Genomic DNA, 25,417 nt, shown 5'->3' on the forward strand with positions numbered 1-25,417 from the left:
TATGTATTATATCTCCCTCCGAGGTTAAATCCAGTGTTTGAGTACAATAAAATATTTTTTTGTTTACTTTATTCCTTATTTACACACTGCCAATGTCCCGTTTAAGGATTTTATTATTATCTAAAATATGTATGTATATATGTTTTGCTATTTTTACTTTAGTAAATAATCAATTATAAATAAACATAGTACTACACGAGTGCTGCACATGTTTGTCTATTTGTTGTATCTGTTTGTGTATATATGGTCAAAAGGATAATAAAACTTTTGTTTTAACCTCTTGATGAGTGTGAATTAAACTGTATCTTAGAAATGAATTCTGTTCACTTAACCTTGTGTCATTTTAAAATAAAAATTATGAAATTGTATTACAGATGATTGCTCAAAAAATTTCATAAACAAGCTCAGATGTCTAAAAAATTTAAAACAAATCATATATGTTTATCAATTATGATAGGTTTTGAATTTCAGCTCGGATGAATTAGATTGGTGGATGTTGGTTGTAATGAAAACTGATATTCGCCAGTCTAGTTATGTCAGTGACGATGAAACCAATTGGAAAAAAAACCTATAAAGTTGGTGTTTTATAATTCTATTTCAAAATGCAGTTCCACCAAGAATTATCTGTGAATAATCAAATCTATCAATATTTGCATTTACAAATATTATGTTGTGGTTTCGATAACATTCAAATTTATAATAATTACATAGTATTTTTGTTCTTGAAAAGTCATTATTTCTGCAAGAAAATGCGTGACACATGTTTATGCAAATTCTAAGCGAAAAGCTACCAGCATTTAAATAAATTATTTTATTATTGTAATAATAATATTTCACTTAGAAATAATACAGGGCCCATCAAAATATGCAATGAGTATTTCGTTCCTTTTGTATAATTTTTATCTCTATAAAATGTTATAAACATTTTTGTTATCTTAAAAATGCATTGACTGTCAAAAAGCTTATTTTGCACAGACCGCTAAGCCAATTCTCATTTGAAAAAGTAATAACTCGTGTCATTTGATTTTTCACTTTTATTTCAGATTTTACAAATGTATATATATATATATATATATATATATATATATATATATATATATATATATATATATATATATATATACATATATATATATACATATATATATATATATATATATATATATATATATATATATATATATATATATATATATATATATATATATATATATATATATATACATATATATATATACATATATATATATATATATATATATATATATAAATATATATATAAATATATATATATATATATATATATATATATATATATATATATATATATATATATATATATATATATATACATATATAAACATACATAGGATCATTGGGATTTATTAATAAATAATGTGCACATCATTTTACAAAATTTGTGCAAGTTTTTTTATTTTTTTATATATATATATATATATATATATATATAACATAAAGGTGCTGTGATAAAAAATGGGGTAGGATTTTATTTGTAAGATGAAATTTTTATAAAATTACTAAATATGGTTATTTTTCTATTTATAAAGACATTTCGATATTATGTACCATTTACTTTTGTTAGATAGTAGATTATGTATGTTTTTTATGCATATCGAAATTGTATTATAAGTTTATGGGAAATAAATTTGTGTCGGTTTACTTGAACATTTTGTTTTATTACAATAGCTACAGTTTACTAGGAATCAGCCTTTTGTGGATAAGTATTAAAAAACAGGATATGATAATTGAAATTTTTTATTTAGGAATAATTAATATTGTACTTTAGGTTTTACCAAAAATACAAATTTATTTAGATCTGTCGTAAATACACAATATATATGTAATTGGATTATTCAAATAAAAACACCACCTATATTAGATATCTCTATGTGACCGCAGATAGTTGACATATTTACTGGTTTAAAAATAAACATGACATACAACATGTAATGTAATAAACAGTTAAAATTTAATCAAAATAATAACATACATTATTTGCAGTCACTATAGATAGAAATAATTATCTCAGTCTTATATACAAACAAATATTGTCATTTGTTTTATTTTTTTTAAAGAACTAATTATTATTATTAGTAAATGCGCTATTTGGAATTTCATTAGATGTCAATTTTATAGAACTTTCTTTTAAGAGTGCTATTATAGTCAAAAACATCCGGTCCTTGGCTTCGTCTAAAGCTGTCTTGCCAGATGAATTAAAAACTTCTTTGTACGGAGATACTTTGAGGATCATCTTTACTATATCTACACAACCCGCTATACTCGCTAAATGCAGAGGTGTGTTGCCAATAGAATCCTTCAAATTCAAGTCATTACAAAATTTCAGTAGTAATTGGGCAGGGGCTATTTTGTTATCTTTAGCAGCAATATGTAAAGGTGTAATACCATTATTATTCCGAATATCTGGGATGGCTCCGTTGTTCAATAAAATTTCACAAATTTCCAATCTGCTATGTTTTACGGCAATATGTAGAGCCGTATCACCTTGAGAATCACACGTATTAATATCAAAGTGATCACTCTTTTCTGCTGATATAAATTTATTACATTTTTCGCAACTGCATAAAGGATGACACTGAAATTGTTGAATTTTAGAGTTTGTTTTATTAGAATCACTCAAATTTATATTCATGTAAAAACAGGCTAATTTAGTATCTCCATACGCGATTGCTCGGAAAAGTCTTTCTATGTGACGAATAGTGTTTGTCGAAACTGGTTTTAGCCTTATACTTTTGGTCACCATTCTATTGTCATTTTTTTTAATCCAGTTACTTGTTAAAAATGTTTCATTACTGTCATTTAAATCTAGCAATGTGATATCAGATTTTGATCTGTCGAGGAAATTCATATTAGGGTTTGCACTTTGACAAATATTTATGTTTACATACTCCGACATGTTGAGACAATTGGAATTTAATAGTTTTTTTATACGACTACTGTGTGCAGAATCAATGGCAGTTTTTCCTTTGTTATTTGACAGCCAGGGATCGGCTCCATGGTCTAAAAGAAGACCAACTATACCTTCGTAGCCCCATTTCGAAGCTAAATGTATCGGAGTATCACCACACTCATTTTGAATATCAATTTCCAAATTGGTTTTGCATTGTTCATTAAAATACACAATCGCTTTCACGCAGCATTCGTGACCATTATTACAAGCTAAATGCAAGGGGGTGTTTTTATCCATATTCTGCTTATTAATCTCCGCTCCTGCGTGAAGAAGTAGTAAAAGCGCATTTTGGTGTCCTCTAGATGCGGCATAATGGAGCGGTGTGGAACCATTGTAATCTGTATTGTCCACCTTAGCTCCCATTTCCAGGGCTAATTCCACAATGTGGGGTTTTCCATAAATACAAGCTATATGCAATATTGTAAATCCGTGTTCATCGCAAGAAAACACTGTTGGAGATGACCTTAACAAATTATTTGTGAAAATACGGGAACATTTACGACATGCACACAACGGATGACAAAGAACTAATGGTTTTTCTAAATTGTCCTCATTCAAAACTTCGTCTAGTGAAAAAGTTGTTCCACTTTCGAGCGAAGAATCTTCGATGGCAGTTTTTGGAGATTCTGTTAATTTGTTTTCTTCCAATATTTGTTTCACTTTATCAAAATTTGATAATCTAACTTGTTCAAATAAATATGGAAGACTATCGATATCATGTAGACTGATAGAATCACTAGAGCTGTGTTTTCGGCTACAATTTCCAACCATTTCAAAATGTTCATCGGCGCATTCATCGTCGTATGAACAATGAGATTCCGGACACGGGCAGGAATTGAAAATTCCCGATTTGATGTGTTCTATAACAGCCTCCAAAGTAGAAACACAGAAGCTAACTTCGTCAGACTGAAAATACGAATGGACACTGAATCTAAAATGTTTGATGAAATTTAAATGAGCGTACCAATTTGGTAATCCACACTTGATAACTAAGAAAACAAAGATCGGAAGCAGCTCGTCGGTAGTTACATAGGATTTGCTGCTTTTTTGGAAATCATCAGATGATTTATTTATAGCTGAAATTGTCTTTCTAATACAGCCGACCTTTCCCAAAATGGTACTAAAACTTTGTATAAGAGAAAGATTCCTTTTAGCTATTGGAATTGTTTGATTGAACTCTTGCGTTATGTCCAAATCTCCAAGTTGTATGTCGGATATGTTTCTAATTGTTTTATTTAGACTGGAGTCTTCGTAGGCTGAACAAGCGCAGATTGCTTCGAACAATTCTTCATATATTCCATGAAGCATATAGCATTCGATAGCCAATTTCATATTGTCCATTATATTTTTACAATCCAGACACCTTTCTTTAAGTCTTCTGTTAGAAAAAGCTTTCTGCATACAACTCGTGTACAGAGAACCCACCAGATCTTTAACCTTGTTTAGAGAAATATTTTGTTTACAGGTGAAACTCTTCTTGAAATCTGCGATAGCTACGTCTATGTTTTCTAAAACATCTTTCCCCGAGCTCTCCGTCCAAAGGAAATCTATACAGTCCCTTAGTGTATTTAATGTGATACACCGAGAGACATTGATCGATTTAAGTTCAAATTCTGATTCCAGTGGATATTCAATACACCAAACTTTGTATTTCATGTGATCGGAAGTGTAAAAAGTTTCCTCAAATAAAATATGTATTTCCAATGGTAAACCTGCATTATTTTGATCAACGGAGATAACTTTGTTGATCACTCTGACAGCTTTCTCTGTAAGTGTGATAAAATGGGTTTCTGGTAGGTCTTCGTTAGATACAAGAATATGTCCGAGGAAATCTTGCAATGTAAAAATGTGAGATAAAACGGTACCCACTCGGGGAACACACAGCAGCCATCCATTTGCTATGCATTGTTCGAGAAGATCCGGGTGTTCATTTCGAAATTCCTTGAAGAATGGATTCTGGGAGAGGTCTTCATCATATGAAGTGTCCATGGTTAATTCGGTTGTGCATTAGTATTTACATAACTCCAGGCATCAGAAATTGTACTCGATTTAATATAACAGTGGTTTATTTACTTATTCTTATATAACAAGCACAAACATATTATGAAAACATAAAAAACGTTTTTTTTTTACCAGACCCATAAACTTGAATCTGATTGGAATCAAACACGGCTACTGAAGACTAGCTAATTTATATAAGCTACTAAATACATGTCCCAAACAATATTTTTGAACTGTCAGATAGACATTTGTACTATTTGCAGACCTGACGTCACTGGCATTTTAACAACATGTTCCACTATGCCACTAGGCGATCGCGAATAGCGACCTTATCTCGTGCTCCAATACAGGTTCATTCTGGATTCTGTGAAATTACGTTTTTTTATTATTTGAATTTAAAAATTGATAACAATGAATTTTGAATGCAAAGAAGTAAACGTATGGATCAATATTTGCGTAATTATTTTCAAAACAATGTGTTTCTAAAAAAAAAACTTTCAACGTGATAGGCGCTCAACATTCAAGTCAACACTCAAAATACACTCAAGTAGGAATACAAGTGGTGTTGCATAAGCCATTACTACATTTTGTTCACTGCAAATAATTATTCTTTGACTATTTTAACCTAACTATTAAAATTTGGTACATCTCTGATTACGTTGATCATTTAACGGATATTCTGAGTAAATGAACGGTCTTTTAATGAGAGTGACAATTTATATTATCTGTGGTGATGATTTCTATGGTCAAAATCGCTGACATTTCGCGACGTTTGTCAAACATAAACTTAATTACTATTACTACGATCCGTTTTTTTTTTCAATTTATATGGATAACATTATAAATGAATTAGGTATATGTGGTAAGAATGTTAAATCAACACAAAAAGATGATACTTTTATTGCTGTTGTACCTTATTCTTGGCTAAAGAAGTTGATGAAATGCAAAAAATTGGAGTATGATCAAAAGAAAGTTTACGATTGTATCTGGCAAGCTGATGATAATCCCGTACCACCATGGACGAAGATAGTGATTCGGGTAAATATAGAAAAAATATTTCAAGTTCATTGTTTTTAACCTTCATTTGGAATCTACCTACAAATGAAATGTAACAATATTTAGCATAAATCTTATTCAGACTTATCCAATTTCAGGTCTTTCCGAAAAAGAAAAGTAAAGTACTACCTCTTCCTAGATCAAAATTGAGTACGGGAAAGAATGATACCTCTCTTTCTTTCTCCCAACTTCTATCTTATGTCTCGCAAACTAACCACAGGAATCTTTGGAAAGAATCGTTCAAAAAACATTCCATTAATTACTCCCAGTCAGCTAAGGAACAATCTACCGTCAATGTCGTAGATTATGATAACTTATTAAATGAAGTAGTATTAAGATTATACGGCTGTAACATAATTAAAATTAGCGTCGATCCCTCTGACCCGAATAATCAAACTTCGGAAGTTATCTCGGGGAAACATGCCGCCAAAGTTTATGACACACATTCCAATATTCTACCTGTAATATGCGCTATCGATATGGACACATCTTTATATTTGATTCACCATTTTCATTACAGTCATACTTTACAAGACTGTTTATTATTTAGTCCCGCCCTTTTAGAACTTAACTATTCCAGAAATCTTTTTATTATCTATCAATTATTGCAACTAATGAAGTCTGTATACGATAGGGGAGTGAATTTTGGAGAAGTTAAATTAGAAGATATCTACGTAAACGAAAACTTGTGGATTCAAGTGTCGCCACAAATAGCTGCCAATTTAAACATAGTTAGTTCTGAAGATATATCCGAGTACAGCAGACTAAAGACATCGGATCAGCAAACTAAAAAGGGGAAGAGTTGGAGCGACTCACGAGGGAGTAAGAGCTTGGAAAGAGAGGAGTTAGTCTCGTTGGAGAAGCTCTGCCATCTGTGGGTGAAAGGACGCCTTTCCAATTTGGAGTACCTCATACACCTCAATATACTGTCTGGTCGACGCTCGGGGGATCCGTTGGCGCATCATGTCGTTCCCTGGGTTACGGACTTCTCTTCTAGATGTGGTAAATTAACATTTAACTTTTCTAATTGGATCATTATTAATAAACTGATCCATACTCGTGAAAGAAATTGTTTAGAGAATTCATCAGACTGGAGTGGTTTATAATGTCCTATTATAAAATGTTTTTCTGCAGCTATACTTTGTAAAACAATCTCACGAAATGGAATGTCATTTCGGTAAACTCTGATCCATTCCAATCTTTGATTACAATCTAAATATCCTTTAAATGGAATTTTACCAAGAACATTCCTTGGTAAAATTCCATTTAAAGGATATGTAGATTGTAATCAATGTTTGGAATATAATGAATTTAAATTATCCTCCCGTTTCCTTTTACCAATTACTTTGACGTAGCATTGGATGTCAGTTGCAATATCAGAACTCAATATAATTGTGAGATTTTTTGCACTTTAGGAAAACAATGGCGTGACCTCACAAAATCTAAGTACCGTCTTACTAAGGGAGATAGGCAGTTGGATATGACTTATGATATTCTGGGAAGAGAGTATCTCGGAATGCACGCCAGCCCTCATCAAATACCGCATCATGTGTCCGATGTTTTATCTGACATTACCTACTATGTTTATATGGCCAGAAGGTACTTTTGTCAAATGTATCTAAAAAAAATTGTAGGTTATAACATTTATAAATTAAGATACATTGTTTACCTTTGTAGTGTAGTGATTAGCGTATTTGCTAATATATGAGGTGTCAAATGAAATCAAATTAAGTATTTCCATTTCAATAAATAAACATTTTGCTATTTTATATAGTGCGAGTGCACCGCCTCCATAGTGTAATGGTCAGCATGCTCAGCTACCATTCTGGAGGTCCCGGGTTCGATTCCCAGGGGGGTTTAATAAATATAAGTGATTTTTTCAATCTAATATTTATTCAATATTACACTGGACTGGTACCTGAAGTGGAGGGCTGATCACCTTTCCTTCATGTGTAATCGATCGAGATAACACTGCGTTTATATGAAGCAGTGCCCTATGCACCATTGGGGTGCGGTAAGGGATTTATTATTTATTATATAGTGCGAGTGCAAGATTGTAATTGATTATTAAGATAACGAAATAAATAAATAATTCATTCTTTTTTTTTATGAATATTTTTTAACAGTTAATCTTATTCTTTCTAATATCATATTTTTTCTCACACACCTAAATATTTTAAATTTTTTAGAACTTCAAAAGAAGTCCTTTGTCGAAATGTTCGCAACAACTGGGTTCCGGCTGAATATCCCAGCTCAATCCAACGGATGCAGGAATGGACACCGGATGAATGTATTCCAGAATTCTTTTCCGATCCAAATGTTTTTAAAAGCCTACATGAAGATTTACCGGTATGCCGATATCTGTTTCTAATCAATAATTACTGAACTAAACATATATTTTTTTTAATTATTCACTTTCTCATTTCTTTCTACAACACCAATGTGAAAGTCAATTCTTACATTTTGTAAATAGAATGCATGTATGTAATTATGTGAATAAGATTATCATAATCTAAAAGAGCTTAATTGGTTTAATAATTCAATTGTTTTTCGGGCTGGTATAATACTTGTTTTTTAATTAAAAAATCATACGCTATTTGATTTGTTCATGAATTATACATGAACATTGAATCACCAATGTTTTTTCAATGTATTTAAATGAAGATGCGGTATGTTTAATTATGGAATTTCTTAAAAGGATTTGGAAGTTCCTGCTTGGGCAACCTGTGTAGAGGACTTTATTATTAAACACCGTGAAGCATTAGAAAGTGTACAGGTTTCTGAATCACTGCATCACTGGATTGATCTCACATTCGGTTATAAGTAAGTTCCTTAATTTACATTATTTTCTACATTTATATCTGGCAAAAAACGTTAACTCAAAAATATGCAATTTTGACTTGATGATGCATATTATAAAATTTTTAACGTTTTATAAACTGGCAAAATACACTAAGTAGTTTCAAATGTCATATATATGTGGTTTCAAAAGTGAATATTTCTTTATGTTTAAAAGCGTGTATTTTATTCAGGCTAAAAGCTTTAAATAACAGGGATTATTAATACAGGGATTTTAGAGTTTTTTTTTTTTTTTGCCAGTGTATCCACGATTTATACTTTACATAAATTATTTTACCATACTTTTTTATTACACACCCTCTCTTAATCTTTTAGGTTATAACTGTCCTAGTCTTACACTCCTTTCCCCCTTCCCTTATAACCCCGTGATTAATTTGACGGCCCCTACGTATAGTAATCTATCTGCAAATCTGCTTAGAAGATTTTTTCAATGTATTTTTTTAAAATTAATTATGGTTGTAGCTGAAATTCTAAACTAGTATTTATACATTCAAAAACAGGATAAAATAAGTATTAAAATAATGTTTTAAAACTTTATGCTTTGTCTTATACGCCTGAAAACTAGGCGTAATTTATTTTATATATATTTTTTGTTTGTTTATATTTGTAGATAACGGTCAGTTGATAACATACACTAAATATCTCAAAATTGACAAAAATGTAGTTAGAGCACTTTACGTACATTTCATACATTGAACCTGGTAGACTTATAAAGCAGACCTTAAGTATACCGTTATCATTGAATCAATTACCTATCGAGCTAACTGTTCAAAATATTTCTTGGTAAGTGTTCATTACAGCTTTTATAATTTTCAGATTATCCGGTTCGGCAGCAGTTAAAGCCAAGAATGTGTGCCTTTCATTGGTAGACGGGCACACGGATCTGTCACGCTCCGGTCCCGTACAGCTGTTCACCAGTCCTCACCCGGCGCGCCCGTCGCAGCTGACACAATGCTGGGGAGAGAAACTACCTCCTAGAATATATTGGCAGAAGGATAAAAGTAATCCTAATAAAAATGTCACATTTAAAGCTTGTTAATTTAAAAATGGTCATTCAGGAGTAAAAAAATTAGTGTTATGTAGTCCGCCTCCGTAGTGTTATGGTCAGCACGCTCGGCTACCGTACTGGAGGTCCCGGGTTTGATTCCCAGGGGGGGGTCAAGTAAATATAAATGATTTTTTCACTCTTATGTTTATTCAATATTACCTTGGACTGGTACCGGAAGCGGAGGGCTGATCACCTTTCCTTACGATCAAGATAACACTGCGTTTATATGATGCAGTGCCCTATGCACCATTGGGATGCGGATAGGGGTTTGAATGAATGAAAAAAAATATATCATTTTGAATATCTGCCTTCATCGGTCATATTATTCCAGAATCAAATAGCCTTAAGAACTAATCTCTTGGAGTTTTGTAAGAGAGCTTTACAATTTAAGCGTGTTTACAATATCATTAATTTAAATGTGAAATAAGATCGGTTCGGATTCCTTTTACCATTTAATAGATGTTTCATATATTTCTGTAATTTAAATAAAAATAGTTTCAAAGGCTCTTCAAATCTAAAAAAATAGCACTAGCAAATATTTTTGTGTGTCGTCTCTTTATACTGTTCTTTGTAAATCTTTTCATAAATATTATTTTCTACAGAAAAGCCAACGCGATCCAACGAAAGCTCTGATGATTTTTCCGATGATGAAGAGGAAGACAGCAACTTACCCCAAAACTATTCTAATTTACACATTCCCGTTAGTCAGAAACCATCGTCTTCGAGGCGTAAAAGCAGCATCAGTAGAAATAGGAAACATTCCAAGAAAGACGATGATAGTCCACTCAACACTATACCTCCCTCTCCCTCGCATTCCTCAATCAGCACTGTGGAAGGAAGGATGAACTCTTCCCAGTCGGCCCCGAGGCATTTTAAAGTTCAGAAGTCGGAATATGGGAAGCCGCCTATCTACGTACCCAAGGATTTTAACCCCATTAGTCAATTATTGGCTATTGAAAATCTTCACAATTTCAAAGTCAAAACATTCTACGATCATAAAGATAATTGTACACGACTGGAAAAGGGGTCCGATACTTTGGGAAAGAAGAGCTCGGTGAATTTGGAACATTCCACTTCAAACAAGGAAGATCTCTCCAATGTTTACCAGTCTGATTTACAATACGCCGATAACTCTTTTACCAATCAAATGTTTGTCGCTTCTTACGAACACCACTACTATAAGAGACATAACAAGCCGGACAATAAAGAGCCATTTGTTAAAGAAAAGAAAGACAGAAGTTTCAACACTAGATTTGTGACTAATGTTGCTTTATTCAAACAACTGGTGTTGTCGCATCGCAAGAAGGACATGCAGGTTTTGGGATGTCTCATTGTGGAGATATTCCTGAACCAGAAAGTGCGACCGTTTCAGTCCCGGTCTGCCAAGTGTTTCGATGAGCGATACAAAGTTTGCCGTTTAGTATTGAAGAACAATATGAACGCTTTGCCAAAGTGTGTTAAGTATGTAGCGTGTTTGTTACTGCAGTTGAGCGATACAGATTGTTTGATGCAAGAAATGGAAGGTAACTTGGACGAGTACTCGGAGCTTAGTGCTGATGAGGTCAGCTACCAAAGTATCCAGAGTAATGGTCTGCCTTCTCCGTCGGCCACTCAGCTCTTACAACCTCTACTCTCTAATCAGCTTCTGCCCTTCCCTCACCATTTTCCCATGCTATATTCCGTCATTGCCGTTCTTCACGAATATTCCATTACCGAAAGAGAATTGACCATCTTGTACTCGTTCGATTGCGACGGACAAGAATGCTCCAAGTACCAGTATTTTGAAAAAACAAAATTATATTTTAACCAGAAAATAGCCGAGGCCAAAGTTTATTCGTGCTCTTTGCAAATTGAAAATTTCTTTAACCAAATAAGTTCTTTTAATCAATTTGATAGCGTCAATCTATTTCTGCCTCACTTTATAGAATTGTTGAGCAATAAGACTACTTCTATACTCGCCGCGTGGTATTTATTTGATCCCGTGTCTAAAGTTCTTGGACCTATAGAATCTTCAAAGAAATTACTAAGATTAATTTTAGTTCTTTACGATGACCACACAAGCGAAAAGAATATGAACATAAATTCACCAAAAGCAGACTCATCCTATAATATGACACCTTACAATAATAAGAAGTCCGTTAAACTTTATCATCATATATTTTTGCTGCAGTTGATCGTTCGATTTGGATTGCAATGTTTTCTGGAAAACTTTGTACCTCATCTTGTAGAAGCCGTTGGTGGATATAAGGACACGAGCATAGCTGAAATTACTATGCACACACATTCGAACATTCCCATTAAACCTGCCAATTCTATTAAAAAGCTCACATATTGCGACGAGTCCTTAAAACCAACCACCAATGCTCCGCATGACATATTGTCACCCGATACATCTTGCGGATCAGAAAACCCTCTAACACCTTGCGTAGAAAAAGATTATAATCTGACTGCTGATAAATTCAGAAAACAATGTGATTCTGTCGCCGAAAGTGATTTATTCCATTTTGAAAGTGATAGCAACAAGGATCCATTTTCGTCAGAAAAGAGTTGGGAGAACAATATATTCAACAAGTCAAACATCAAATGTCTCATTGAAGAAATTGACGGGTTAACTGATTCCCCGAACTTAGATAAATACTTGAATCACGTTCAGGCTATCGAAGCGACCGAGTCTATTTATGGGGGGGAAGAAGACGAGTCCAGTAAATCGGACGATCCTCAAAATAAACTAGATGAAATATATTTCCACGAAAATAATTACGGGTCAACTTCCCCGGGGAGCCAGAGCGGGAAGGATGCCAGTGATCACATAATCAAGGTGGGTCCCTCTTCACCGACCATTCCTATACCCAACTCCCAACGAACTTTCACCAGTTACGTTCAGGGACCTGAAGAAATCGATGACCCTCACAAAGTTTCGCAAATGGAAGGCAGAAATACTTCGCAAAGTCTAGATTTAAACAAGCCATCGACATCTCAACACCACAAGTCTTGGAGAGGCAGAGATCACTATAAAAGCAAAGAGAAATCCATTCCGCGCAGATCCCAATTGTTGTATTTGTCCACCAATAATGCCAAAGATTACAAAATATCAGAAATGAGTTCGGAGAGTTTGATCTGGTTGGCTCACAGACTGGGGCCCGTTTTGACCTGCAAATATCTGACCAGGAATTTATTGAAAATGTTAACTCTCTGTTACATCGGGCGGGAGAATTTGCTGCCCAAGAGTAATGAAGACACTCCTTCGAACCGTTTGGATTCGCTTTGTATTGCCAATGGAAGATTAGTCGGGGACTGCAACGCTATTAAAGTTATCGAGTGCCTTACAACTATTGCGGGTAATTTCACTTTTTATTTTGAAGTATGGTAATGATTATACAATCTAGGTTTCACTATACATATTATATTATGAGATCATTATGCACTTTTAATTAAATGGAATACTTTTATTATATTTTATAATTTTTTAGTCAATATTGATAAACACCCAATGGTGTCTCATCATGTATAAATAAAATACTTGTAAATGCATCAATTTGAAACACTCAATGCTAGGGTTTATTTTTATAACAATGCTATTCTTTTTGTTATTTAAAATTAAGAATCAATGTTTATGTAGATTTTTTGAATGGTACAGTACCTATAAATACCACATGCATAAAACAGTAATGGTATTCTAAAGCATTAACACGTTAAACGCCAATACTAAAATTTGTCAATTTTGAAATTCACAAAAAAAACTTTTTACATATTTTAATAATATATTGTTTTTTTTTGACGACGGGTTCCATAGTTAAAGCATTTTGAATATAGCCCTTGATTGAGGTCACTGGTGCCCCCCATGGCGCTGCGGTCCAACACAGGCGAGGTCACCGGCCCCCCCTATGGCGTTTAGCGTGTTAAGTTATAATTAGAATTTTAAAACACCTCTTCAAAAATTAAACATAAATAAAACAACACTTAAAAAAACATTAAAAATATAAAATTGTAATATTTCAGCATTATACGGAGAGCAGATAATCCTGATACAGTATTTCCCCCACATGGGCGACCTTATAGCATCTTGCAGGCGCAGGATATCAGGTCCTCTGGAAGGGGGGCTGATTGCCTGTCTGCAGCTCCTTAGATTCCTCATACCCTACATGTCCGATGTGAAGCTGATGGAACAGCTGCAAGTTAGTCAAAACATCTTTTACTATATTATTTTGAGAAATAAAAAGACTTTGCTTTTTGATCCACTCACATTTTTACTAACAACCTGTTGCCCTCTTCAGGGTTTAATTTATGACTGTCTTAAATTAAACCCTGAAGATGGCAACAGGTTGTTGTCGAAACTAGTTGGTTGTTAATAAAAATGTGAGTGGATCAAAAAACTAAGTCTTTTTATTTCTCAAAATAACATATCAATATGTTCCACAAAGTTAATGCTTTCAATATTCAAAACACATCTTTTATTGACTAACTGAACTAACTAAATACTAATCCCTCTCACTGCCTACACCGGTGTACTTCTAGAAAATTTAGTGGTGGATTAGCAGTGACAGGGATATTGAAAGCTTTTAAATGTGAATTCTCAGTGAAATCACGATACAATTTTGTTTTGTTTCACATTTTCAATAAATTTCTCAACTTTGTAAAAAAAAAATTGCTTTGCAAAAGAAGGTCTGTCAGGAAGCCTAGATGCTTCTGTATCAGATCTGGGAATGCAGTGGGACAGCTTTCAGTAAAACATCTTTTATTCATCAATGAATCGTTAATGCGTCGTACATTAGTTAACTTTTTAGTAAGAAGCTATAGTTTATTTCAACTGATCAAACAGTTTCGTTTGAATAATCTGCTTTATTCTTTTCTTACTATCTCATCTCAAGAATGAGCTTTGTGGAGCAGTTAAAAGTAGATGTTGTGTCATATGAAGATCTGTAAAACAGGGCTGCACAGACAACAGCCTTGCTCCTTAATTTAAATTATATAATACATATATGTTTATGGTAATTCAAGGTTGGGATTAGGAATGCTATGTAGATAAGTGTTGATAAATTTAACTTAAGTTCTATTTAAAAAAAAAACAAATATCTGTTCAAATTACACTAGCTTGTACGAATACAGGTATGCAACCCCTATTGCCCTAGCAGTTTTGTCATTCACCCTGAGATCCTTATATGACATGTCATCTGTACCCCAACAAATAGATTTCACACCTTCACCTTGCCTTCATATAATTAACAATCAAGTTAACACTGCGTCAATCCGATGTGGTATCCATCCGCCATCGAATGCAGGTTGGGATCAGAGCATTAAATTCCTTTCAATATTAATCAACAACATGCTTCAAAGTTTCTCAATTGTTACACAGTTTTAAGTGCATTATTAAATTTGTTTGTCTATGTATATACATATGAGGTTTATAATTCCAAATCAGGTAACGCATTTTAACCATTATGTTCATCTTCCAGGATATCATATTGAAAAACATCCTTCACCCAACCGTCCGATTGATATCTTCAACGCGCACAACATTCCCCAATGGCCACCTGGCGCGGTTGGCCTTGGCAAACAAGTTTCTGGAGACATTATATGTTTTAGCATTAAGAATTGGACCAGAGATGACAAAGAAACACCTTTGTGTTCCAGCTTTGCAAAGGTGATAACTTGGACATCTTACACAATATAAACCTAACCATATGTAAATAATGTTGAAATAACTTTAACTCAAATTGTAATCATTTTCCAGATTTTTCTTGGCATTTGATAAAGTACATAATTATAGTGATTGGAAGAAATCTGATGATGAACCATCAAACACACCTAAGGTAAAATTAATCACATTTTTATAAAGAGTTAATGTTACAATATTATTAATGTTACAATAGTATTTAATGCATGTTTGTTGAATATTTTAAACTTTCTATTATTTGATGTAACATTGATGTTCAAATTGAAAAATAAGGAATGAATGCAAAGCTGAGATAAGCATTATTAATCAAGAAAGGTGTGTTGTGATGATTAATTTAGGTTTTTTTTCTGTAAACGTGTGAAGCAAAAAAATCAAAATCACAATTTCTATTTCAATCAATATTTTTTATTGGTGACAGATTGTAAATGCATTGTACTTTATTAACAAATGTGTGTCCATATTTCAATCCCTTGTAAAAAAATATCCAGAAACACAACTTTTTTAACCGCCCTACACATACGAACATAATATGTGATACGCGCGGTTTTTCTTGGCCATTCCGCGCTAAGCCGTATAACCTACGCACTTGAGAAAAGATATCTGTTCCAAAAATATTTAATGAGTACCGGAAACACTGATGAATTTTTGTCAGATTTCATACCTGAAAATATTTTGTGACAAGAAATGTCATTTTTTTGCTTTTTTTATAAAAAATATGCCTCAAAATAACTCAAAGGTAAGGTGGTTAAAAAAGAATTATTGTGTTTTTTTGCTTTACTTTAATAAAAAAAATACACTGTTGAGAATACACAATTCCAACGATTTTTCACTATTTGTCACTTGTTTTCAGCCTTTGGCATAGAAGCCAAATTTACATTTATATAAAAAAAAATCTGTTTCTTACAGCAACATAATAAAGGAGTTTGTTATCAAGTTCTTTAAGGTTAATACTATTACATTTTTTTTATTTGTACAGAATTTTGATTTTTTCGGTAAAATATTAAAATTATAAAAATTATTTTGTAATATTCTAAGGTTCTTTGCCTGTACTCATCCTAAAATTTATTAATTACACCTAGAATTTAGTAAACTAATTTAATTTGTTAATACAAAATTATTTTAAACTGTAAAATTTTCTTCACAAATAGTATTTTGAATGATTGATACCTGAATGGAGTGTTAGATTGTAAGATTATCGGAGGGTACTTACTTTTTGGAGGATACTTAAATATAGTTTATGAAATGAGCAGGCGGGTCCGTCACAAGAGACCGAAGAGACGGTTAACTCGGTGGACGAGGGCGGATCTTACCTGGAGATATGTCGAGACGGCTCCACCGCCGAGTGGAGGGTGCGGGACGGAGAGGTCTGCGGGCAGCCCACGCGAGAGTCCAGCGCGTCACCGCCCGACAAGACCGACCCTGCTACCATGTCGGTTAGTAACATACAACTTCACACTGCAGAGATTCACACAACTTAATTGACTCTTGATCAGTGTCGGGTTGTGGTCTTGTGGTTAGTGTCGCGGACTCTTGAGTCAAAGTTTCTCGGTTCGAATCCACTCTACCACAATTTGATACCTAAAAATGAGCTGCTTAGGCTCACAGAAATAGTATGAAATTGAAGTTTTTTTGTAAATGGTAAAAACACAAACACTTCTCTTTCAAAAATCATTTACCCATTCCTTTATTTAAAAAAATCATTTACCCATTCATTTACCCATGCCTCTAACCTCTGTCGGCAACAAATTAAAAATGTTTGGACGTGTTCTACTCCCATATTTATTGTTAATTCTTGGGACTATCAAACCTTTGTTGTGGGTAAATCGTGTATCATGGTTATGTACTAGAAGATTTTCAACGATGATACTCATCCACAATATTCTACGAACCAGAAGTAACTTTATGTGTTTATATGTTTATCAAATTTGGTTTATCCCTTTGATTGTATATGTGACTGGGTACAATATTTTTAATTATGGAATATTGCAGATTTCGAACCATTTTCGAATTTGTTTTCGTCGAATGGCCCCATGACTTAATTCCATATCTTTAAATGGATCCTACTAACGAACAGTAAATTATCTTTAAGGCCGGTTTAGACAGGATAAAGGACAACTTATAAAAAATTACTTCCTAGAGCCTGCAGATGATCACTGAGTTTTGCAATATGAGAACCCCATTTGAAATTACTATCTATGCATATACCTAAATATCTATATTCGTCAACAAATTTTATCTTCTCACATTACTACATTTTATGTGCAAACAGTCAAAATTGTGCGCAATAATATTAGCTACCGTGAATTTCTTGGCAAAGTTTGGTGATCTAATGTACATACATATAGTTTTCTTTGTATTGATTAAGCGTCCAAAATCATGTGCCCATTTTAAAAGCTGATTAAAATCATATTGCATATTTAAAGCAGGACCAACAGGACCGTTGAGCAGTCTAAATATTGGGAAAAGGGAAAGAATATTATATTCACAAAGGTAAAATATAATCTTCTATTACAGGCATTGGAAGAATTGCAAATGGTCTTCGATTCGCAACTAGCACATCATTCATATATGCCGTTCTATAAATTTGTTGGTGAAGAGACTATGGACCGGATCCTGAAGAATCCTGACACCGTGAGGAGACTCTGCAGAGAATATGATAGCGTCCGAGGCCCAGATAGGTAAAAATAATTTATACCCTCTTATTTATTAGTATTCAACAGAGATATGATTTATTCTTTTATTTTTTGCCAATACTCATCCAAAAAAATGTCACTAAGTAACAATGATACAAAAATTAGTGCTCAATCTTTTAACTGCCACAATGTCTCCATAGTGTAGTGGTTAGCACGCTAGGCTACCATGCTAAAGGTCCCGTGTTCGATTCCCAAGAGGGTCAAAATAAATATTAGTGATTTTTCAGTCTAATATTTATTTAATATGACCCTGGTATCTGAAGCGGAAGGCTGATCACCTCTCCTTCGTGTATTTAATGATCAAGAAAACACTGTTTCTATACGATGCAGTGTCCTAAGCACCATTGGGTGCGGATAAGGGTTAGAAGAAAAACAAGACATGTCTCATGTTTTCATTTTAATAGCCATTATTATTGACAGCGTCAATATTGGAACTTGTAGAGACATCTCTTGGGATAATCATGTTATGCTTAGATTTGACAATTTTTGCTACAAAATTCCCAACGTACTTATTGGGATTACCTATCCTGTACGATGTTAATATATAAAAATTGTATTTTTTTAATTATTAAATTTTTTTCTCTCATCTAATGAATGATTAATGAGAAATTAATATTATTTTTTAGCCCTCAGTGCAAATTACATCACAAATCTCCGCCAAAGCCTCAGCCGATTTTGCAAACCAGTCCCAGTGAAGAAGTATATAATAAAAGGGCTCTAAATGAATCGAACCCGGTTAAAATTGGTATGGACGTTCATCTGGGCCGGTCGGACAGCATTCCTTGCCGTAAAAATTCCACCACCGAAGAAACATCTAATTCCAACAGTTTTGGCTCTAATGTTGCTATTATAGGTAACAGAATCGATGTACAATCTGACCCTGCGGAAGAAGGTTCCGCCAAAAGTGGCTTTAATTACATCGATGCTTTGGATGTTGTATCGTGCAAAATGGAAAATGGATTGAGATCTAGCAGGTAACCATAATTTGCGTTAAAATAATGTAAACTATAGAAAAAACAAAGTATTTCTTAGTAATACAGATTTTAGCTAGTAATAATTAATATAAATTAGTAAAGCAAGCAAGTGTTTAATTTTTTTGACTGATGTGACTCTTGAACTAGCATTTTGGAATCAATTGATGATAATCTTTTAAATGTTTTAAATATCCATTTTACTCTCAGGGGGCAGGTCCCGTATGAATGAGACAGAAAATGTGGGACAAACATTATTAATATATTAGATAAAAAAAAACGACCCTTGGGGCCACAACTGTAAACAGACTACATACAAATGTAAAGGTTGCAGTTAATTTTTTTAAATTAAATGTTTTTTCATGAAACACAAAGCGATAAAAATGTAATGATAATTTGTCCAGGGGCCACACAGAAAGTGCATATATTTAGATTACATGGAAAACGTGAAGCGTATCCAATTCACAGAACGTAAAATCCAATCCATGATTCCAGTTATATTTAACTCACGCAACCTCTTGACCAAACACAGCATGAGTTAAATATAAATCACGTATTGAAGTATTCTGTTTGTCATTTTGATTTGTTTATGAAGTTAATAATTTTAAATTTGTTTAGACATTTACGAGGGGATTGGCTGATGTACTGGGAGCATGAGATAGGAAGACCGGATAAAGACAATCGTTTTAATCTCAAGCAGATAAAGTTACAGACCTTCGCCGGACATACTCATTCGGTTAAGAATATTGTTTGTTTAGACAATGAAAACAGCTTTATGTCCGGTTCCAAGGATAAAACAATCAAACTGTGGTCATTGAGGAATCAGGTATGTATCTTTAATTAGGAATTGATAACAAAAGGTAATTTGATATTCAAATTGTAAAATTATTCAAAATTGGTGTGATAACTTATTGTAAGATTATTCATATTCCACTGACTTCTTACCATACAGCTAAATTATCTTACAAATGGCTTAGTGCTGTATTCTTCATTTTGGGTTGGAAGGGTTTCGTAAAAGATTTGTGTGCATTGACATTGGAATTTATTGATGAATTTAAATATATTAGATAGATGAATTAAATATCCGACTGATGTACCAAATTATTTTTTACAGCAATAAGCAAAGTTATCTTTACATATGATGATTATCGAATAACAAGATATTCATTTGAAAATGCCATAACAAGGCGAAACCATTATCACCAATTTATTTTTATGTGTTTTTTAACAATAAAATACAGTTAAGAAGACTAAAAAAAAAATAGTGTTGATTTTAACATTTAAATGTAAATTAAAATTGAGTTCTAAAAATTAAACGCCAAATCTATAAATTAATAATAATAATAAAACCCTTATCCGCACCCCAATGGTGCATAGGGCACTGCGTCATATAAATGCAGTGTTATCTTGATCGTTTACACATGAAGGAAAGGTGATCAGCCCTCCGCTTCAGGTACCAGTCCAGGGTAATATTGAATAAATATGACAGTAAAAAAAATATCTAATATTTATTTTACTCCCCTTGGGAATCGAACCCGGGACCTCCAGAACGGTAGCCGAGCATGCTGACCATTATACTACGGAGGCGGACTGAATCTACAAATTAGATTAAATTAATGTTATCCACTAATACACCCATCAATCATGCCACGGCCACTTTTAAACTATTAAACAGACTAGGCAGCTATGACAGCTTAAGTATGTTGAAAAAAATAATCGACAAATCTTCGAGTCAGTACTAATATCGTATTATATTTTATCCTAATTTTGAAACAAATTAATATTTGTATTATTTAGCTTATTGTATTACATTTTGCATTTAGTACTATTATAATTCTGTTGTGCTTAGCGAATAAATATTATGTAGTAGCTAAAAGGTACGGAAGCTTGAAGACTACTTACTGGCTTAGAAAATATTTTTAATTTAAATTTAATAACCCTCGCTAATGAGTTTTCCCAATCTGTATTGTGTAATTTGTTTATTTCTAACAGTTTTTATTGTATCCGATTATAGGGTGACGGTAGTGCTACCTCAACTTGCCAATGGACGTACACAGGTCACCGTAAAGGAATATTATCTCTCACATTTTTGGAGTCTTCCCGCCTAGCCGTTTCCACTGATGCTAGTGTTCATATCTGGGACCCTTATGTGGAAAGCATTGTGGCTCAGGTATAATGAATAAAAAATAAAAGCATGTTTGATGTTTATTTTTTATTTATTTATAAATTAAATGTTTTTTTTTATTTTATTAATTTAAGCTGGACAACAGTAAAAGTTCACCAGTGAGTATAGTTAAAGCTATGCCTGCTCCATCTACCATTGTGCTAGCGGCCACTACAGATACAGTGCTGAAATTAATAGATTCTAGGATATGTTCCTTCATTCACGAACTAAAGGTATGAAAGCTTCATTCATCTTACTATATTAGTGGAAAATGATCCCTTTTGAAATTTTTTTGTGGTATATTTGCCTATTTATACCTATCACACGGATCCGTGCATCCAACTCTCGCCGGCAGTGCACGCAATAGACTGACGCGTTTGTATGTTGATGTGTGCGATCAAGGATCCGTGTAGTTGGCACCATGCGCTAGACATATGATACACGCATATAGACATTCAAAGTGTTAAAAACAAAATTGGAGTTTTTAAAAAAAATATATTTTATTTCTTTAGTTAGGTTATACTACATAAAATACAAACAATTTTTTACACTTAAATCACAAACATATATATTTTTACATCTTCTTACAGTAAACAAAACATTTTTTTTTTAATTCTTTCAGACTCTTTTCATTCTTCATACATTCAGGCATCTCATACATTTTCAAACCCTTATACATTAAACAATTTTGCGACGTTTTTTCGAAAATGGCAGTCTTATTTTATCCTTATTTCTAGTATTGAGAATGTGAATTTGAAATTTAGGTGACGTTCAATCCGAACACATTTATCCGCTGCATGTGCGTGTCCCCTTCGGGGCGCTGGGTGGGGGTGGGACTCGCCACGGGCCACCTAGCCCTGCTGGACCCGCGCACGGGCGCGCTGCTGGCCCACTGGAAGGCGCACGACGGGGAGATCCTGCAGCTGGTCACCATCAACGAGGCCAGCATCGTGAGCACCAGCCTCGACCAAACCATGCTCGTGTGGTCCACTGTGGACGGGAAACTGAGATTCCAACTCAAGTGAGACATCATTTTCAATTGTGTCTTTTGAATAATAATAATTCTTCAAACCCTTATCCGCACCCCAATGGTGCGTAGGGCGCTGCATCATATAAACACAGTTTTATCTTAATGGTTAACACATGAAGGAAAAGTGATTAGCCCTTCGATTCAGGTACCAGTCCAGGGTAATATTGTGATTTTTCTTTGAATAATAGTGATTTTTCAGTCTAATATTTATTTAATATGACCCTGGACTGATACCTGGAGCGGAAGGCTGATCACCTTTCCTTTGTGTATTTAACGATCAAGATAAACACTGTTTCTATACAATGCAGTGCCCTATGCAACATTGGGTGCGGATAAGGGTTAGGTTAGGATTAGGTTAAGTTAGGAAAAGGATTTATGCATTGATGGATTTATTGCTAAAAATAAATCTGTTTTAACCAATTAAAACTAAATTGCTATAAGTAGTCAAGGTCTCCTGTTGCTGTTTAGAAATGAAGGCAGATAGTAAAATTCAACAAATAGATATCATTAGAGAAATTAGACTCGGATTTTTTTTATAATTATATGATTGGAATTACACATAATAAGGAATGCATAGGATGTAGGATCAGGTAACGAGTTGTGGGAGAAAGATGGAAAGAATCCAAGGAATGGATAGTAATGTTATAGATGCTACATATAGATTGTCAAAGAGGGTACATTTTTCTATTAGAGAAGTAATTCATTCCATAATCTAGCAGCGAATTAAGTACATGCATGAAATAAACATTTTATCAAGTTTTGCGTTTCGGTGCCGAGTACATATATGGTGCAAGCAATACGACACAATTCCGTGTCTCGTTTATTGCTAAAAGAAAAATAAAAAGCTGTCTCCAAAACCTGGATTTTACAAGACAACGCCTGCCTTCTATTTATGTTGCTCTACATAACTTCTATTTAGTCTTCCTCTTCTATTTTCTATTGTTTTTAATAAGGTTATGTTCTCAGAACTGCTCTAAAATTGCATGTAACTAAATAAAATGTCAGGTCTGCTAGAGGCGTATCTCACTTGTGTTATTGTATTGTGTACTGGTTAGCCAATTTGGTATTGCTTAACATGTCCCGGGTTCTGTTCCCGGTAGTTATAAACATAAATATAATTTTATTATCTTTCAGGGGATCCACTGAGCCCGTGCACTGCCTGTCTACTTATTTCACGGAGCTGATATCGGGAACAACAAATAATCGCATCGGTGTTCACACTGCTATAGATCAGGATGCCAGTTTCTCCAGTACTAAACTCCGTTCCGACACCTTCAAGGGGGTACTGACTTCGATGACTGTTTTGCCTCTGAATCGCATGCTGCTACTCGGTGGAGAGAGTGGAAACATCAGTTTATTGTGTTGATCAACTTATGCATTCCATGTGATAATACCGATAAGAGATATAACAAAAAATACCAAAGTTTTCCTCTTTTAATATTATTCAAATTTTAAGTTTAATAAAATGATCAAATAAGGGCATTGGTAACAAACACAGTTATGTGTGATATCCAAAAATCGTATGAAGTCTGTGTTTCCAAATTTTGTCAAATCTATCCTCAATAAATTAATATGGCTAGTAAATTGGCTCAATAATTTTGAACAACAATTTTATTTTATATTCTGATTTTTTTTATGGATTTTGTCCATTATTGTGTCGATTGTTACTAACGGTAAAAAAATATGTATATAAATACAAAATGTGACATTTATATGTTGCTGTGTTTTCTTTCCTTTTAACCAATGCCTTCAAATATTATTTTGTATCATTTTCGTGTAGTTTATTTAGTAACAAGAAAGTAATCAAATAGGTAATTTACTACACTTATTTGTGATGTTTTACATGCTCAAAAAGTAACAATTTATTTATCTCCAATGAAAAGGGTACCTTATTAGAAAGTAATAATAAATGTATACAATAATTATTCTGTATTTGGGGCCCTTATAAGGCCTAAAAAGCCCTATGACGATCCGCCCTGGTTATTTCAGACTGTAACCCTATTCATATTAACTTAAAACATTCAATTAAATATATGTATGTACCTAATAAAGTGTTGTCCTAAAAAAGTTCTGTCCAATATTGTGTTATGTATAATATTGTTTAACTGCTATGGATTGGGTTGAATTTGATTGTATTCATATTCTAATCAGACTAGATTGTGAAACTGATATTACTTGTAATGAATTACGCTTACCATTAATTACTGTTTAAAAAATATTTATTTAAAGTTATGTAAACATATTATATGGAAAAATGTTACTTCAATAAAATATAAATTATGTAATTGACTAAGAAAAAGTTCTTTTACTACATTTGAGGTTTTTAATGCTACCAAACAAGATATACACCATAATATAAACTCAATAAGGACCCTGGTGACAAACATAACCCTATCAGTGTCCATTCACATATTGTACTATGGAAATATCACTTCATGCGAGAGCTTAAAAAATTGTTTCCTATGTAGAATCATCCGATTTGCTAAAGGATTGGAATATGCTTGAGAAATGAAATCTTAGAGTACATATTTTTTTGGTAACTAAAAACTAACTAACTAACCATCACGCCGCTTTCCCGCAGGGGTAGGCAGAGAGAATAGAACGCCACACCACTCTGTCTTTGCAAACATTCTTCGCTTCTTCCACGTTCATGCATCTCCTCATACATACCCGCCGATTGTTACGACTCCAAACCTGACCACTTAAGTATTTGGCATACCTGATCGTGCCATGTTTTTCTGGGTCTTCCTTTGCTCTTTTTTCCACTTACATTCGCCTCATAAATTTGTTTTACCGTTCTTTCCTCACTCATTCATTCTACATGTCCAAACCATCTCAACACACCTTTCTTAATTTGGTAAAGTTTCTTTATACAAATTTCCTATGTAGGAGGATCTTCTTGTTTCATAGCTAGATGTTTGCTAGAATTCCA

The 25,417-nt window shown here is 33.4% G+C and overlaps 2 protein-coding genes across 2 annotated transcripts; one reads left to right on the forward strand and one right to left on the reverse strand.

The window, feature by feature from the left end:
• Positions 1-1,743: 1,743 nt before the first annotated feature.
• LOC148303712 (ankyrin repeat domain-containing protein 27-like) lies at positions 1,744-5,267 on the reverse strand. Its single transcript, XM_088269482.1, has one exon. The coding sequence runs from the start codon at positions 4,976-4,978 to the stop codon at positions 2,099-2,101; it is 2,880 nt and encodes a 959-aa protein (XP_088125608.1). The 5' UTR covers positions 4,979-5,267; the 3' UTR covers positions 1,744-2,098.
• A 450-nt stretch (positions 5,268-5,717) lies between these two features.
• Positions 5,718-24,930, forward strand: LOC148303713 (WD repeat-containing protein 81-like). The gene is made up of 18 exons (XM_088269489.1): positions 5,718-6,028; positions 6,145-7,048; positions 7,462-7,645; positions 8,236-8,395; positions 8,745-8,869; positions 9,722-9,906; positions 10,556-13,291; positions 13,953-14,128; positions 15,407-15,594; positions 15,685-15,763; positions 16,878-17,060; positions 18,142-18,305; positions 18,947-19,294; positions 19,910-20,117; positions 21,306-21,461; positions 21,551-21,688; positions 22,220-22,476; positions 23,620-24,930. The coding sequence occupies exons 1-18, from the start codon at positions 5,819-5,821 to the stop codon at positions 23,849-23,851; spliced, it is 6,633 nt and encodes a 2,210-aa protein (XP_088125615.1). The 5' UTR covers positions 5,718-5,818; the 3' UTR covers positions 23,852-24,930.
• Positions 24,931-25,417: the final 487 nt, after the last annotated feature.

The sequence above is a fragment of the Brachycentrus maculatus genome, unplaced genomic scaffold, assembly GCF_059751285.1.
Source record: "Brachycentrus maculatus isolate JH-2025_06_01 unplaced genomic scaffold, ASM5975128v1 h1tg000353l, whole genome shotgun sequence".
NCBI lineage: Eukaryota > Metazoa > Arthropoda > Insecta > Trichoptera > Brachycentridae > Brachycentrus > Brachycentrus maculatus.

Bases quoted from the DNA above. Each gene is read 5' to 3' on its own strand.
- LOC148303712 (XM_088269482.1), bottom strand. From the start codon at position 4,978: ATGGACACTTCATATGATGAAGACCTCTCCCAGAATCCATTCTTCAAG.
- LOC148303713 (XM_088269489.1), top strand. From the start codon at position 5,819: ATGGATAACATTATAAATGAATTAGGTATATGTGGTAAGAATGTTAAA. The intron at 20,118-21,305 runs GTATGTATCTTT...ATCCGATTATAG, and splicing joins TGTGGTCATTGAGGAATCAG to GGTGACGGTAGTGCTACCTC. The intron at 22,477-23,619 runs GTGAGACATCAT...ATTATCTTTCAG, and splicing joins AAACTGAGATTCCAACTCAA to GGGATCCACTGAGCCCGTGC.